At 38.3% G+C, this 14,490-nt stretch overlaps 1 protein-coding gene across 1 annotated transcript; it reads left to right on the forward strand.

Moving 5' to 3' along the window:
• Positions 1-5,765: 5,765 nt before the first annotated feature.
• Positions 5,766-13,470, forward strand: LOC306902939 (uncharacterized protein). Its single transcript, XM_079471864.1, has 17 exons — positions 5,766-5,952; positions 6,511-6,630; positions 6,744-6,794; positions 6,986-7,030; positions 7,685-7,831; positions 8,216-8,321; positions 8,576-8,671; positions 8,918-9,013; positions 9,260-9,355; positions 9,602-9,697; positions 9,944-10,039; positions 10,286-10,381; positions 10,628-10,746; positions 11,168-11,328; positions 11,836-11,900; positions 12,843-12,937; positions 13,254-13,470. Exons 1-17 carry the CDS (start codon positions 5,769-5,771, stop codon positions 13,367-13,369), a joined length of 1,785 nt encoding a protein of 594 aa, XP_079327990.1. The 5' UTR covers positions 5,766-5,768; the 3' UTR covers positions 13,370-13,470.
• The last annotated feature ends 1,020 nt before the right edge of the window (positions 13,471-14,490 follow it).

Below are 14,490 nucleotides of genomic sequence, written 5' to 3' on the forward strand. Positions count from 1 at the left end.
CCACCCTCTCGCCCACGAAACCACTATTTTTCCCCCCTGACCACATATGGTTTTAACCACGAAAGCAATATTGTGCCCAGTGGCCCATTAAACACAACACCCTCGCCCACCAACCAACCAACTATTGTGCCCCCTGACCCAAAATGTTTTGCCCACGAAAGCACTATTGTGCCCGGTGGCCCATTAAACACAGCACCCTCGCCCACCAACCAACTATTGTGCCCCCTGACCACATATATTTTGCCCACGAAAGCACTATTGAGCCCGATGGCCCATTTAAGCACCCCAGCTGGCATTCGACCGACCTTAAACGTTTAAATGTGGTTGAAATAATGTCAGTTTATGAAAAAACATTAATTCAACGTCAAAACAACGTTGAACACCAAATGGTTGAAATGGTGTTGTTAACTCACTATGGATTCAACATAGAAATATAAATAAAATTTGAGTTGTACGTCAAATCAACATTATTTTTACAACCATGACTTTTAAACATTTTGTTGAAATATATCAGTAGAAAAATAACGTTGTTCCAACATCCAAACAATGCTGATAAATTAACTGTTGAAAAAGTGTTGATGCATGAATAATGATACAACGTTGGAAGATAAACTCTGAATTAAACGTTTGTTAAGTAACATTAATTCTACGTCAAAACAACGTTGAACACTAAATGGTTGAAGTGGTGTTGTTGACTCACTACGGATTCAACATAGATATAAATATAAATTTTTGAGTATACGTCAAATCAACATTATTTTTACGACCATGACTTTTAAACATTTTGTTGAAATATTTCAGTAGAAAAAAAAGTTCCAACATCCAAACAATGCTGATCAATTAACTGTTGAAAAAGTGTTGATACATGAATAATGATACAACATTGGAAGATCAACTCTGTGTGGGAAGTTTAGTGGCTGTAGCTTAAAAGCTCTAGGAGGAGTAGCAGTCAGAAAATTTCAGTAAGAAGAAGAATAATAAGTTTATTTAGCATAACAGTATGTTGGCTCTCTCAAGCCAACATAATTAAACATTTATTGAGTTGTGATAAAAGCGCTTCCTCTGCAATAATGATATTTTGAATAGAAATAAGTCTTTATTTTTTTTCATAATTGGTTTAGTAATGGGTTGTTAGTGAATCAGTTATTTAATAATGATGGAATTTATACATTTGCAGACTCAGTAGGGTTAGGGTTTAGGTTAGGGTTAGAACTGAACTATTAAAATAATTCTAAGGTGCTTTAAGGCAATACCTGCAGGTGTATGCTGTTCAAAAGCAGTGTATCATCCACACTCTCTGTCTGTCCTCCTAGACCTGAACATATCTCTGTCGGCAATATCTGTTTCTCTGGGTTAAAGCCTAACAATTTTTAAATTAGATGCATATAGAGAGATAATTTCTACTGGAACAATTTCTTTAATAATATAAAGTGGACTCAAGTTTGGTCATTACCTAAAAAATGTTAGTTTATCCTACAAAGGTGTTCCTACACAAATTTAAAATTGACATTGATTTAAAATGCTCTTTCTGTGAATGCTCCATTGAAACAATTTCAAATTTTTGGTCTTGCCAATATACCCATATACCCATATTTTAAAAACATTTTCTTTATCTTACAAACATGTGATTTGGGTTTCTTTTTTTGTATTAAAGGATCGCTCTTCAAAATAGTTTGGTTTTATTATAAATTTTTATTTTATTTCTATGTAAATTTCACATTCATAAATGCAAGCTCTCTTTTTATGGTGCTTGAAATTAAAATGTATGTAGATGTGATGTCAAAATATAAAAATAGTAAAGCAATTTTTAACATTTTTAATATAAATAAGAAAAAATATAATGAATGGTGCTGACCTAAAGTATAAATTGCATTGCAATCCTATGGAATTTTTATAATGAATATCTATTTTTTATTTTATTATGTTCTTCTCGTTGAGGCATGTGAATTATTTTTTGTTATATGAGATATGGCACATACTGTTGTTGACAATATAAAAGCATAACAAAGCCCTTTTTTACTGAGACTAATTACAAGGACTTGATTGGAGGACGGCGCTTGTCCATCACACAATTAAAGGCGGTGACTATTCTATTGGCTCTGACGGTTCCAGACAATTGCGCATGCGCGAAGGCTAGAAGATTCTCTGACACTGGACCGTTTGGACGGAATCTGGCGGTAAGCTCAAACGTTAAGTCACATTTCATAACTATAAAATTCCTAAATACATTTTGAGTGTGCCTGACTCTGGCCACATATTAATACGTATTGTGTTAATTAATATTGTGTATGGTCAGACGTTTAACCGCGAACCGCCGTTCTGTGTACGGGCAGACTAACTTTAATGTTTAACCGCGAACTGCCGTTGTGTGCTAGCTTAACGCGGTGTACGGAGCGGGTAGACTTGTTTAACCGTGTGTGTGTGTGTGTGGACTAGTTTAAGCGCGAACCGCCGTTGAGTGCTAGGGAGTGTGTGTGTGTAGTTTAAGCGCGAACCGTGTGTGTGTGTGTGTGTGTGTGTGTGTGTGTGTACTAGTTTAAGCGCGAACCGCCGTTGAGTGCTAGGGAGTGTGTGTGTGTAGTTTAAGCGCGAACCGTGTGTGTGTGTGTGTGTGTGTGTGTGTACTAGTTTAAGCGCGAACAGCCGTTGAGTGCTAGGGAGTGTGTGCGTGTAGTTTAAGCGCGAACCATGTGTGTGTGTACTAGTTTAAGCGCGAACCGCCGTTGAGTGCTAGGGAGTGTGTGTGTGTGTGTGTGTGGACTAGTTTAAGCGCGAACCGCCGTTGAGTGCTAGGGAGTGTGTGTGTGTGTGTGTGTGTGTGTGTGTGTGTGGACTAGTTTAAGCGCGAACCGCCGTTGAGTGCTAGGGAGTGTGTGTGTGTGTGTGTGTGTGGACTAGTTTAAGCGCGAACCGCCGTTGAGTGCTAGGGAGTGTGTGTGTGTAGTTTAAGCGCGAACCGTGTGTGTGTGTGTGTGTGTGTGTGTAGTTTAAGCGCGAACCGTGTGTGTGTACTAGTTTAAGCGCGAACAGCCGTTGAGTGCTAGGGAGTGTGTGTGTGTGTGTGTGTGTGGACTAGTTTAAGCGCGAACCGCCGTTGAGTGCTAGGGAGTGTGTGTGTGTGTAGTTTAAGCGCGAACCGTGTGTGTGTGTGTGTGTGTGTAGTTTAAGCGCGAACCGTGTGTGTGTACTAGTTTAAGCGCGAACAGCCGTTGAGTGCTAGGGAGTGTGTGCGTGTAGTTTAAGCGCGAACCATGTGTGTGTGTACTAGTTTAAGCGCGAACCGCCGTTGAGTGCTAGGGAGTGTGTGTGTGCCGGTGCTTTGGTGTTGGGGATGTCTCTGTTGGTTGAACGTAGCACATTGACACACTTTTCATACACAAACTTTATAAAATAATGTTGAGATTTCATTCTTCTTCCTTATCTTTTACAGATATTTTAGGAAGAACACAACCGTAAAGTCTCCTTCAAAGGTGAGTTGTCCCGAGCCCTAAACCCAACCATTGGAATCTGAAAGTAACTTTTATAAAACTAAAATCTTTTAAATTTTTGTAAAATTTAAATATAGGTTGATGTGGAAGATATTATTTAAATAATGATGAGCACAGCTTGATTTAATGTTTTATTACTTTTATTTCAATTTAAATGATTTTCTTTAGACATTTATGCTTAAAAATATTTAGGTTTTATATTTTCACTCCCAGATGTATCACAAAAAATGGAGACGACAAAATGCTCAATTACGGGCATTGGTGGAGTCTAGTGATTCAGATGAGAATCCAGGTGCCTCAAATGAAAATGAGAATCCTGGCCTCTCTTTTGCTGATAGTCCAGCAGACATACAGACACAAGAGCAGTCTGATACAGAAGAAGACGAGTATCGAGATGATCATCACCCACCAGACAGTGATGGTGAAAGTGATTCAGAAATTGGAACTTTGTCCGAGGAGGAATCAAGTGATCTAAGAAGTGATTTGGCAAAATGGGCTGTAAAAAATAAGGCAACGCGCACATCGGTTGATGAGCTGCTCTTGGTGTTACGTAAACATGGCCACCGGCTGCCAAAAGATGCCAGAACCCTTTTAGGAACTCCAGCTGAAATAGAAGTCAGGGATCTATGTGGTGGCCAATTCCTCTACTTCGGTGTGGAGACGGGACTTTTAAAAATGTGCTCACAGTATCCCGATTTCTTTTCATCAGAAAATGAGATGCTACTAAATTTCAGTGTAGATGGTGTGCCATTGTTTAAATCATCCAATGTACAAATGTGGCCCATTCTTTGTAGTGTGAAAAAGTTTGAGCCGTTTATCGTTGCACTATTTTGTGGAACTGCAAAGCCAAACAGCATTACTGATTACATGTCTAGTTTTTTAACAGAACTAAAGGGACTCCAACAACATGGGATTGAGTTCCAAAATGGAACATTAAATTTAAAAGTGAATGCTTTTATTTGTGATGCCCCAGCGAGAGCATTCCTAAAATGCATCAAGTCCCACAATGCCTACAGCAGCTGTGAGCGGTGCACCATTGAAGGACATTATGTAAGTCACAGAGTTGTATTCAACTACCAGTCGCAGGAGAAGATTGATGCAAGAACAGAAGATGACTTCATTAAACAGGCATATCCCATCCACCAAACTGGTTGCTCACCCCTGATCGCTGCAGGCTTGCAGTGTATACAACCGTTTGTGCTAGACTACATGCATGTTGTCTGCCTAGGGGTTGTCAGACGATTGCTGAACTTTCTAAAACAGGGACCTAGAGAGTGTAGGCTGTCCTCAAGGCAAATTAGAGAAATTTCAGCAAAACTCTTGTCCCTCAGTGGAAAGCTGCCAAGAGAATTTGCCCGACAGCCACGAAGTCTAACTGATCTGGACCGATGGAAAGCAACGGAATTCAGGCAGTTTTTACTCTATACTGGACCGGTTGTTCTCAGAGGCATTCTGCAAGACAATTTTTACCATCACTTTTTGACACTGTCAGTTGCCATGTCCATACTGTTGGACTCCAATGGCATTACACGGATGTCATCCATTGGCTACGCTGAAGAGCTTCTAGTATATTTTTATAGAACATCTACCAAGCTCTACAGCCCAATCTTTCCATCCTATAATGTCCATGCCCTGATCCACTTGGCTGAAGATGCAAGGCACTTTGAAACCTCTTTGAATGACATCTCTGCCTTTCAGTTTGAAAACCACCTTCAAAAACTAAAAAAGTGTGTCAGAAATGCAAAAAACCCAATTGCACAACTATCGAAGAGGATAGCAGAAATGGACAATGCAAAAATTCCTTTCTCACCTGCAGCACATGGGAGATTTGTGTCAACTAAGAAGAAGGACTCCTGTTTTTTTTTGGGACATGCCTTTGCCTTGGTAAAGGAAAGAAGGCCAGAAAAGACATGTGTGTGTGATGTGTACAGTCTCAACACTTTGGACAGTTTTTTCACCAGTCCATGCGACTCAAAACTGATTAACATTGCTGTACTGCGTGATGAAAGAGGGAACAAAAAACAAGAGCTGATTGAGGAGAAAAAACTGAAGCACAAGGCAGTTTGTGTACCATACAAAAGTGGCTACGTATTTATGCCATTGCTTCATGGCAGTGAAAGGAACTAATCAGCCTAGGATAAGTGACAGAAGAAGATGAGTCCACTAATAGCTGTTCATCTTTTAATGTAATTTTTTAGTTACAAATGATGGTCATTAACTTTAACTTTTGGATAGCATTGTTTGGACTTGTCTCATTTGTTTTTTCTATAGACCAGAACAATGTGGGCCAGAGCGGTGTGGAGAGAGGAGACCATGGAGATGGAGGAAGTGATACCATCATGTTGGGTTAGGAATGATGGTGTATTGTGGCCTACACAAGGAGCTGCGAGAGCGTTGAAGGCCTGCAAAGAACCAGAAGAGTCATGGACAAAATTCCCGTTAATAAAAATTAAGATTCAGTCAGGTATGTGTTTTGTAAGGCAAAGACTTATGTCATACAGTATATGAACGTAAGGCAAATTTAAAATCGTCAACACATACATATGGACATTTCTTATTTTTTCTCTTTCACGTGAACATTTAAGTGTATCTTTCTGTCTCTTATGTATGTTTGGTCATTTCTAGCCTGCTATAATGTCAGTTTTGCTTGTTTATTTGGTGAGACACTTATTGTTTGGTTTTATCTCAAACAACAACAAATAGCCATACAATTAAAAGTAACTAAAGCAGAAGCACAACACAAATGGTCTCATCCAGAAAAAAACAACAACAAAAAATATTTGAGAGGAGGAAGCAAAAAGCTTATTTAGTCCTGCCCCTTCCTCACAAAATCGTATCATGCAATTAAAAAAATATATTGTCATTCAATAGCCTGTTTAACGTTGACTGTTGGCATGCAAGATGATATCCGCTTATAGACATGTATTTTATAATAGCCAAACCTGCATTTTTGCCCAGTTAAATTTGTATATTAAGACTTACATCAATGGAAAAATGCATACAAATGAGTATGTACTTTCAGATGACAAGAATGAATGCGAGAAGTGTGATTTTACTACAACTGCTGAATTAAGTGGCTCAGAAGAGGAATTACCAACGAAGAGGCGGCCAAAAAAAAAAGAGTATCCCGACTACCAAATTGGTATGTAGTGCACTTTTACTAATTTGATCATTTGTAAGAATTTTTTTTCAATGTTGTAGAATATTACATTTGTAATTGTCTATCAAATATTTATTGACTTTCCTTTTTTTAAGATGAACCATCTGTCAATGAATCTTCTCCAGGTCTTATGATAAAGAGTACAGGTATGTAATAATAAAAAAAAAGGTTTTCACACTTATTTTCATACCTCGGTCACAACAATGAGGTTGGAGTAGGGTTTTCTAACCTTTTTCAATTCAATTAATGTCAATTCAAACTAAGACAGTCAACACAGGTATGCCTAATTGTTTTCAAGATGATTACTGTCTTACAGAATGCTTATTACTAATTTTAGGTGAAAAGGCTACCAAGAAGATTCGAACATTTATTCCTTGTGAAGGTAGGTGTTAATTTACAGGAACCAATGCACTGAAGGCAATGTCTACATGGCTACATCATTGTAACATTGTATTTTTAGAGTAAACCAACAAAAAGATCTCCTTGTGCACAGCTACTGTGGTCGTCAGGTGCAGGTTGGTAGCAGGAACATTTAGTGTAAAACAGTGAAATAGACCACTGCATGCTGAAAATTGTACAGAATCTTTGTGAACACGTTTAGCTCCCTCTGATTGTTGCTCACTCAGAACAAAGATTCAGTAAAGTTTTTCAGTTTGCGGTGGTCAAATTGATCTGTTTTGCGGTGGTCAAATTGATCAGTGACACCTTGGTGGTGGGTCATGTCACACAATCATGTCATATGAAGATGGGGGTGGGCTCAGTATGTTTGAATCATAGTAGAGATGAAGTGGTTCTTACTGCAAACTCACAAAGTCACACTATTCGGTAAATTTTGCACAACTACTAACACAACAAAAAGAAGCCACATTTGGCAAATACAAGTAATGAGAATCAAGCCAAGAAAAGAATAACAAAAGTTGTGCGCATTAAGAACACATCATTGTAGCATTTTAATCACCACCGTGGCTATGTCATTATCGGGCCAATTAGTCACTACAGTTTTGAAAGTACTTTGACTGTTGACTATTTATTACAGACGACTTTGTTCTTCCAACTCCTCCCAAAATGAACAGTGCACAGTCTGGTAAATCTGGCACAACTACCAACACCATGAAAAGACACCTCATTCTGCATCCTGCAAATACAAGTAATGAGAATCAAGCCAAGAAAAGACTAACAAAAGGTATGCACATCCAGAACACATCATTGAAGCATTTTAATCACAATACATGTCAGTATCGGGCCAATTAGTCACTACAGTTACTAGTTAAGTTTTTTTTTTAAATGTATGACTGCTTATTACAGATGACTTTGTTCTTCCAACTCCTCCCAAAATTACAGATGCACAGTTTGGTAGGTGGTTGTGTGAAACCAATTTTGTCTTTGATTGGATAGAATATTTGAAGATTAGTATGCCAGAACTGAAAGGTTACAACTTGAATTGAATGCCACAAAATATAATTTTCAATTGTCTTTTATGTTAATTTAAACTGTTAATGTTTGTTATGTTGACTAATTCAAAATTACTTTACACGTATTTGGTTATTGACATATTAACCATTCCCAGTGTCTAAAAATACAGAAAGAACCCAAATGGACATCCCCTCAAGACCTCAATCCTTGGCACACAGTGGTAGCAGCAGTGCCTCTGAGTCTCTTTGTAATGTTCGAAGGTATTTAATTTAAATATGATCAAAAGTGCAATATTGCCAGTATAAACAAAGCACTGTTATTAATATTAGATTTTATTTGGTATGGACATCACAATTAAACTGGATGAACCAGATGCACTGAGTGCTTTAGCACTTCCAAATGTAAGAAAATGTTTGATGTACTGACCCAGTAAAAATAGAATTGCGACACACAATTCCCACTACTTCGAGATATACTTCATTTGCAATACCTGCTGTTTATTTTTTTAAACCAGATCATTCAGCCCTAGGCCTGGCCAAGAGAGTCTGTCCAGATCCCTTTCTCAGACACGACGTGGGCATTCCTCAGGTTCTTCCACTCATGGACGGAGGTATTTAATTTAAATATGATCAAAAGTACAATATTTTCACTATAAATGAAGCACTGTAAAGCTGCAGTCTGAACTACACATCTTCCAGATGTAAGAACGTTTGGCGCAGACCTCAACAAATGTCATATGTTCTCATTATTATTGATTATTTTTGTTGTAAAAATAAAAATTGTGACAAAATGATAATTCCCACTACTTAGAATTATACTTCATTTGCAATACCTGCTTTTTATTTTTTTAAACCAGATCATTCAGCCCTAGGCCTGGCCAAGAGAGTCTGTCCAGATCCCTTTCTCAGAGACGACGTGGGCATTCCTCAGGTTCTTCCACTCATGGACGGAGGTATTTAATTTAAATATGATCAAAAGTACAATATTTTCACTATAAATGAAGCACTGTAAAGCTGCAGTCTGAACTACACATCTTCCAGATGTAAGAACGTTTGGCACAGACCTCAACAAATGTCATATGTTCTTATTATTATTGATTATTTTTGTTGTAAAAATAAAAATTGTGACAAAATGATAATTCCCACTACTTAGAATTATACTTCATTTGCAATACCTGCTTTTTATTTTTTTAAACCAGATCATTCAGCCCTAGGCCTGGCCAAGAGAGTCTGTCCAGATCCCTTTCTCAGAGACGGCGTGGGCATTCCTCAGGTTCTTCCACTCATGGACGGAGGTATTTAATTTAAATATGATCAAAAGTACAATATTTTCACTATAAATGAAGCACTGTAAAGCTGCAGTCTGAACTACACATCTTCCAGATGTAAGAACGTTTGGCACAGACCTCAACAAATGTCATATGTTCTCATTATTATTGATTATTTTTGTTGTAAAAATAAAAATTGTGACAAAATGATAATTCCCACTACTTAGAATTATACTTCATTTGCAATACCTGCTTTTTATTTTTTTAAACCAGATCATTCAGCCCTAGGCCTGGCCAAGAGAGTCTGTCCAGATCCCTTTCTCAGACACGACGTGGGCATTCCTCAGGTTCTTCCACTCATGGACGGAGGTATTTAATTTAAATATGATCAAAAGTACAATATTTTCACTATAAATGAAGCACTGTAAAGCTGCAGTCTGAACTACACATCTTCCAGATGTAAGAACGTTTGGCGCAGACCTCAACAAATGTCATATGTTCTCATTATTATTGATTATTTTTGTTGTAAAAATAAAAATTGTGACAAAATGATAATTCCCACTACTTAGAATTATACTTCATTTGCAATACCTGCTTTTTATTTTTTTAAACCAGATCATTCAGCCCTAGGCCTGGCCAAGAGAGTCTGTCCAGATCCCTTTCTCAGAGACGACGTGGGCATTCCTCAGGTTCTTCCACTCATGGACGGAGGTATTTAATTTAAATATGATCAAAAGTACAATATTTTCACTATAAATGAAGCACTGTAAAGCTGCAGTCTGAACTACACATCTTCCAGATGTAAGAACGTTTGGCACAGACCTCAACAAATGTCATATGTTCTTATTATTATTGATTATTTTTGTTGTAAAAATAAAAATTGTGACAAAATGATAATTCCCACTACTTAGAATTATACTTCATTTGCAATACCTGCTTTTTATTTTTTTAAACCAGATCATTCAGCCCTAGGCCTGGCCAAGAGAGTCTGTCCAGATCCCTTTCTCAGACACGACGTGGGCATTCCTCAGGTTCTTCCACTCATGGACGGAGGTATTTAATTTAAATATGATCAAAAGTACAATATTTTCACTATAAATGAAGCACTGTAAAGCTGCAGTCTGAACTACACATCTTCCAGATGTAAGAACGTTTGGCGCAGACCTCAACAAATGTCATATGTTCTTATTATTATTGATTATTTTTGTTGTAAAAATAAAAATTGTGACAAAATGATAATTCCCACTACTTAGAGATATACTTCATTTGCAATACCTGCTTTTTATTTTTTTAAACCAGATCATTCAGCCCTAGGCCTGGCCAAGAGAGTCTGTCCAGATCCCTTTCTCAGAGACGGTGTGGGCATTTCTCAGGGTCAAACAAATTGAGGAGGGAAGACTTCCCGATGTCTGAAAAAAGTAAAGTTATTCTCTTAATTTTGCTGACGAATAATTACGAGTCTTCCAGTGTCCCTAGCTGTCCCCAAAGTTTTAGTTGAATCAGACTCAACAGTTCAATGACACTTTGCTGATTCTTCAAACTAACCTGATTTTTCACACGAGCACATGGTAACACATGTTTTTCTTTCTTTTCTTTTTTTTACAAGCCAAAAAATTGCTCCACTAGCAGATTTTTCTATTTATTTTGTGAAAATTGTCTAGTAAATACAAGTTACTTTTTTAGGTGTCTTATTTTAAGTATAGATATATTTTGAATAGAAATTTAGTAATATCACATTCTTGCTATTTTCTTTTGGGGGCAAATGAAAACTGATTTTGTGGTGTAGAGCGTACTCACTACATTATAAAAATAATAATCGGTCGCTTCTTTTTTGGCTAGAATTTCAGAAGAGAGTTCTTCAGCTCCTTGTTGAAATCAAGGATAAAATTCACGTTGCCACCTCTGCTGGAACAGCATATGAATTAAATCCTGCAAACACTGAAGAAGAGCTCAATACTTTAGAGGATCGCCTGGAGGACGTTAATGAGGGAGCAGAACTGGTAAGTTTTAACCCTCAGGTGGTATTGGGGTCTGAGTATCAGGCTAGTGAAACATGGTTTCACAACTCTAATGTACATGGGGCTCAGTGCTAAAGATTCGCAGAGATATTATTATGCCTCTCCCTGATTGGGTGCAAGACAAACACTCAAACTGATCTAATAAGTACAGCTTCATGGGGCATTTCACATTTTGATTAAGAGACAACAGCAGAGAATCCTTGTCGGTTTTTGGCTGGAACACTGTTTGTTATGTTTCATGTTGCGACAGTGCGGGTAATACCAGTTTGTTTTTGTTGCCGTTTGTGGAGCCTGGGGTGTCTCCAGAGACCGCGTTTTTTACAGTGTGTTCAGGGCACAGGCAGCTAGCGGATAGCGAGGAGATGTTTGCTGTATGTGAAAAAAATGCTTTGGCCTAAAAACGTGTGATATCACTTAGAGCACCTTTAAGTCTGGACTCTACTGAACACTTTTTCTGGTTATTTTTAATTTCTTGTTGTTCCTTTTCAGAGTAAACATCTGAAGAGGTTAGGAGGGGTTGATGCTGCAGCCCATGTGAAGAAGTCAATGGCTGCGTAAGTAACATTGTTCTGTTTTTGCATTAGTTTATAGTTGTGGTGTAACGGTACGCGTATACGTATTGGACCGTTCGGTACAAGGCTTTCGGTTCGGTGTTAGGTACGCATTTTCAAAACGAACAGTTATTTCAAATAACCGCGTCGTGAGCTCGCTCGTAATGTAAGAGACGCTGGCGCGACCATACCATCAACTGGCAAACGTAATGTAAGCGGAACGATACTGAGCTACTCGTGACGGACCGTTTATCAGTTTGGACCAAAGCAGCGCGAGCCGATCTTGTACTACACAGCGCTAAGAGATCCAGTAAAGAAAGCACACTCATTTGAATTCGCCACTGAAGGAATAAAACATCGCTGCGAGATCTAGTGAGAAACCGTCACATTTCTCCATTATTAACCGATCAAACAGCGCTGACGTGGAAACCAGAAACATTGTGCCATGGATTTAGTATAGTAAAACTAACTGTAACTTTGGAAGTTTGGCAGGAATAGTAGGCTACAATGCTTTCAAGTGACGTTACGTCAGTTTTATTTCTACATTATGAATAACATTGCTGCCCTCAAATGTTAATCTTTACTAAAATAAACCTTTGTTTATAAGTACAAAATACAACATTTCATTTTTTACAAGGAGCTGTTTTGTTTTATATGCTTCTAAGAGTCAATTATAGCTCTAGAATTGCTCAAAGTAAAAAATATCATACTTCATGATGTTTTTTATTTTATTAAAACTAACAAGGAAATTTCTCTGGCATTTCTTTCTTTTTGCTGTATCGAAAACGTACCACACTGTGACAAGTGTATCGTTTTGAACCGTGAACCGTTACACCCCATAGTGATGTTCCCTGTCATATACTGTCATGCGCTACATTTTCATAATGAAAATTCATAATGAATTGCAATACAATACTCTGATATAAATCTGTTTTACCATGGCAGAACTATGACAAATAAAATGATGGCTGTAATGAGCCTCAGAGGAAGGAGTGGGAAGGTGTCCTTTATGAAGACACGTCTTTACAAGATCATCTGTGGTGAGTTTGCTTTAACATAGTTTTGTAACAATGTTTGAAGTAACATATGAATTATTATTCTGCTTACTATATTCTAAGAAATAATTTTAGTTGGAGGACTCTACAGAGCATACTCTAATATTATATATAATACTCCATTCTGGGCTCTACCAACTGCCTTTTGTTGCACAACCAAGCACATGATTATCAATGACCTTGCATGTTGATAAATACTAATTTATATAGTTGAAACATTGGCAATGCCACAAGTTGATATTTGCAAAATATTTGAGAGGTTAGCGTTTGCTAATACTGAACTTCTTTTTTTTCTCATCAGACACTGTGTTCAGCTCATTTGAAACAACTACTACAAAAATAAATGAACACATGGCCAAATATTTAAAATATGCACCAGAGAGGATGGGTGGCGGTGGCAGAAAAAAGGAGAGATAACCAGCTGTGTTCAATGTGGCCCAATGTTTGGGCCGTTCAAGTTCGACACGTGTTTGTGTGAAAGTTGGCACACTCTGTAATAAAGCATGTTTCTTCATCAGTGAAATGTCTTTATCAATCTTCTTCCTGGTCTTGCTTTTACCAAGTGGCTTCTTCCTAGCTGACTCTGCATGTCCACAAACTTAGTGTTTAAATATCCATTTCAAGTGTTTGTTCGTGCTGTGGCACACATCAATACTTAAGTGAAAACAGTTTAACAAAAAATACTGTTGAAAAGCAGGACTTTAGTGACGTTGAAATTTCAACGTTGATTGGATTTGCAAAATCTAAACTAAAATCAATATTGATTCAATGTTGGCAAATTCACCTATGTTGAAAAACGTGTCGTTGGAATGACGTTGCCATTTCAACGTTGATTAGATTTGCAAAATCTAAACAAAATCCAACGGTTATCCAACACTGACACCTGACGTTGATTCAACGCTGACTCTACGTTAAAATGCCAGCTGGGACTGCACCCTCACCCACAAACCAACTATTGTGCCCCCTGACCACATAAGTGTTGCCCACGAAAGCACTATTGAGCCCGATGGCCCATTAAGCACTGCACCCTCACCCACAAACCAACTATTGTGCCCTTTGACCACATATGACTTGCCCTTGCAGGCACTATCACGCCCACTGACCCACTAAGCTCCAGCACTGACCACGTTTTAACCTTAGAGCCGTCAAGACAACTCGTCGCCAACGTGAAAGCGCTTGGTCCTGTGGTTCTGAATTTCGTATCGTACGAACTATGAGATGTGAGCGTTGGGTGGGTGACCAAGATTGGCAAGACGTGGCCCTGTCGCCCCAAGCTCGACACACGAGCACCGCTGTGGTCGCAACACACAACGGACGAAATGTGGTGTGGTTTTGGGTCCAAACGCGCAAGAAATGCACACTTGACCACGGACCTGGTATGGAAGATGAATAACTTTAATGGGGGAATGGGATGGTTTCCGTGCTGAGCAGCACGCTCGCTCATCTATGATTGTGACACGACACACATGCATCGCGTGCCTCAAGGAAAAGATTTGCTCTGACAATATAAGAACGTCCAAAAACGTATCTCCTTGCAG

This window comes from Barbatula barbatula (assembly GCF_947034865.1).
Source record: "Barbatula barbatula genome assembly, chromosome: 13".
In the NCBI taxonomy this organism is placed as follows: domain Eukaryota; kingdom Metazoa; phylum Chordata; class Actinopteri; order Cypriniformes; family Nemacheilidae; genus Barbatula; species Barbatula barbatula.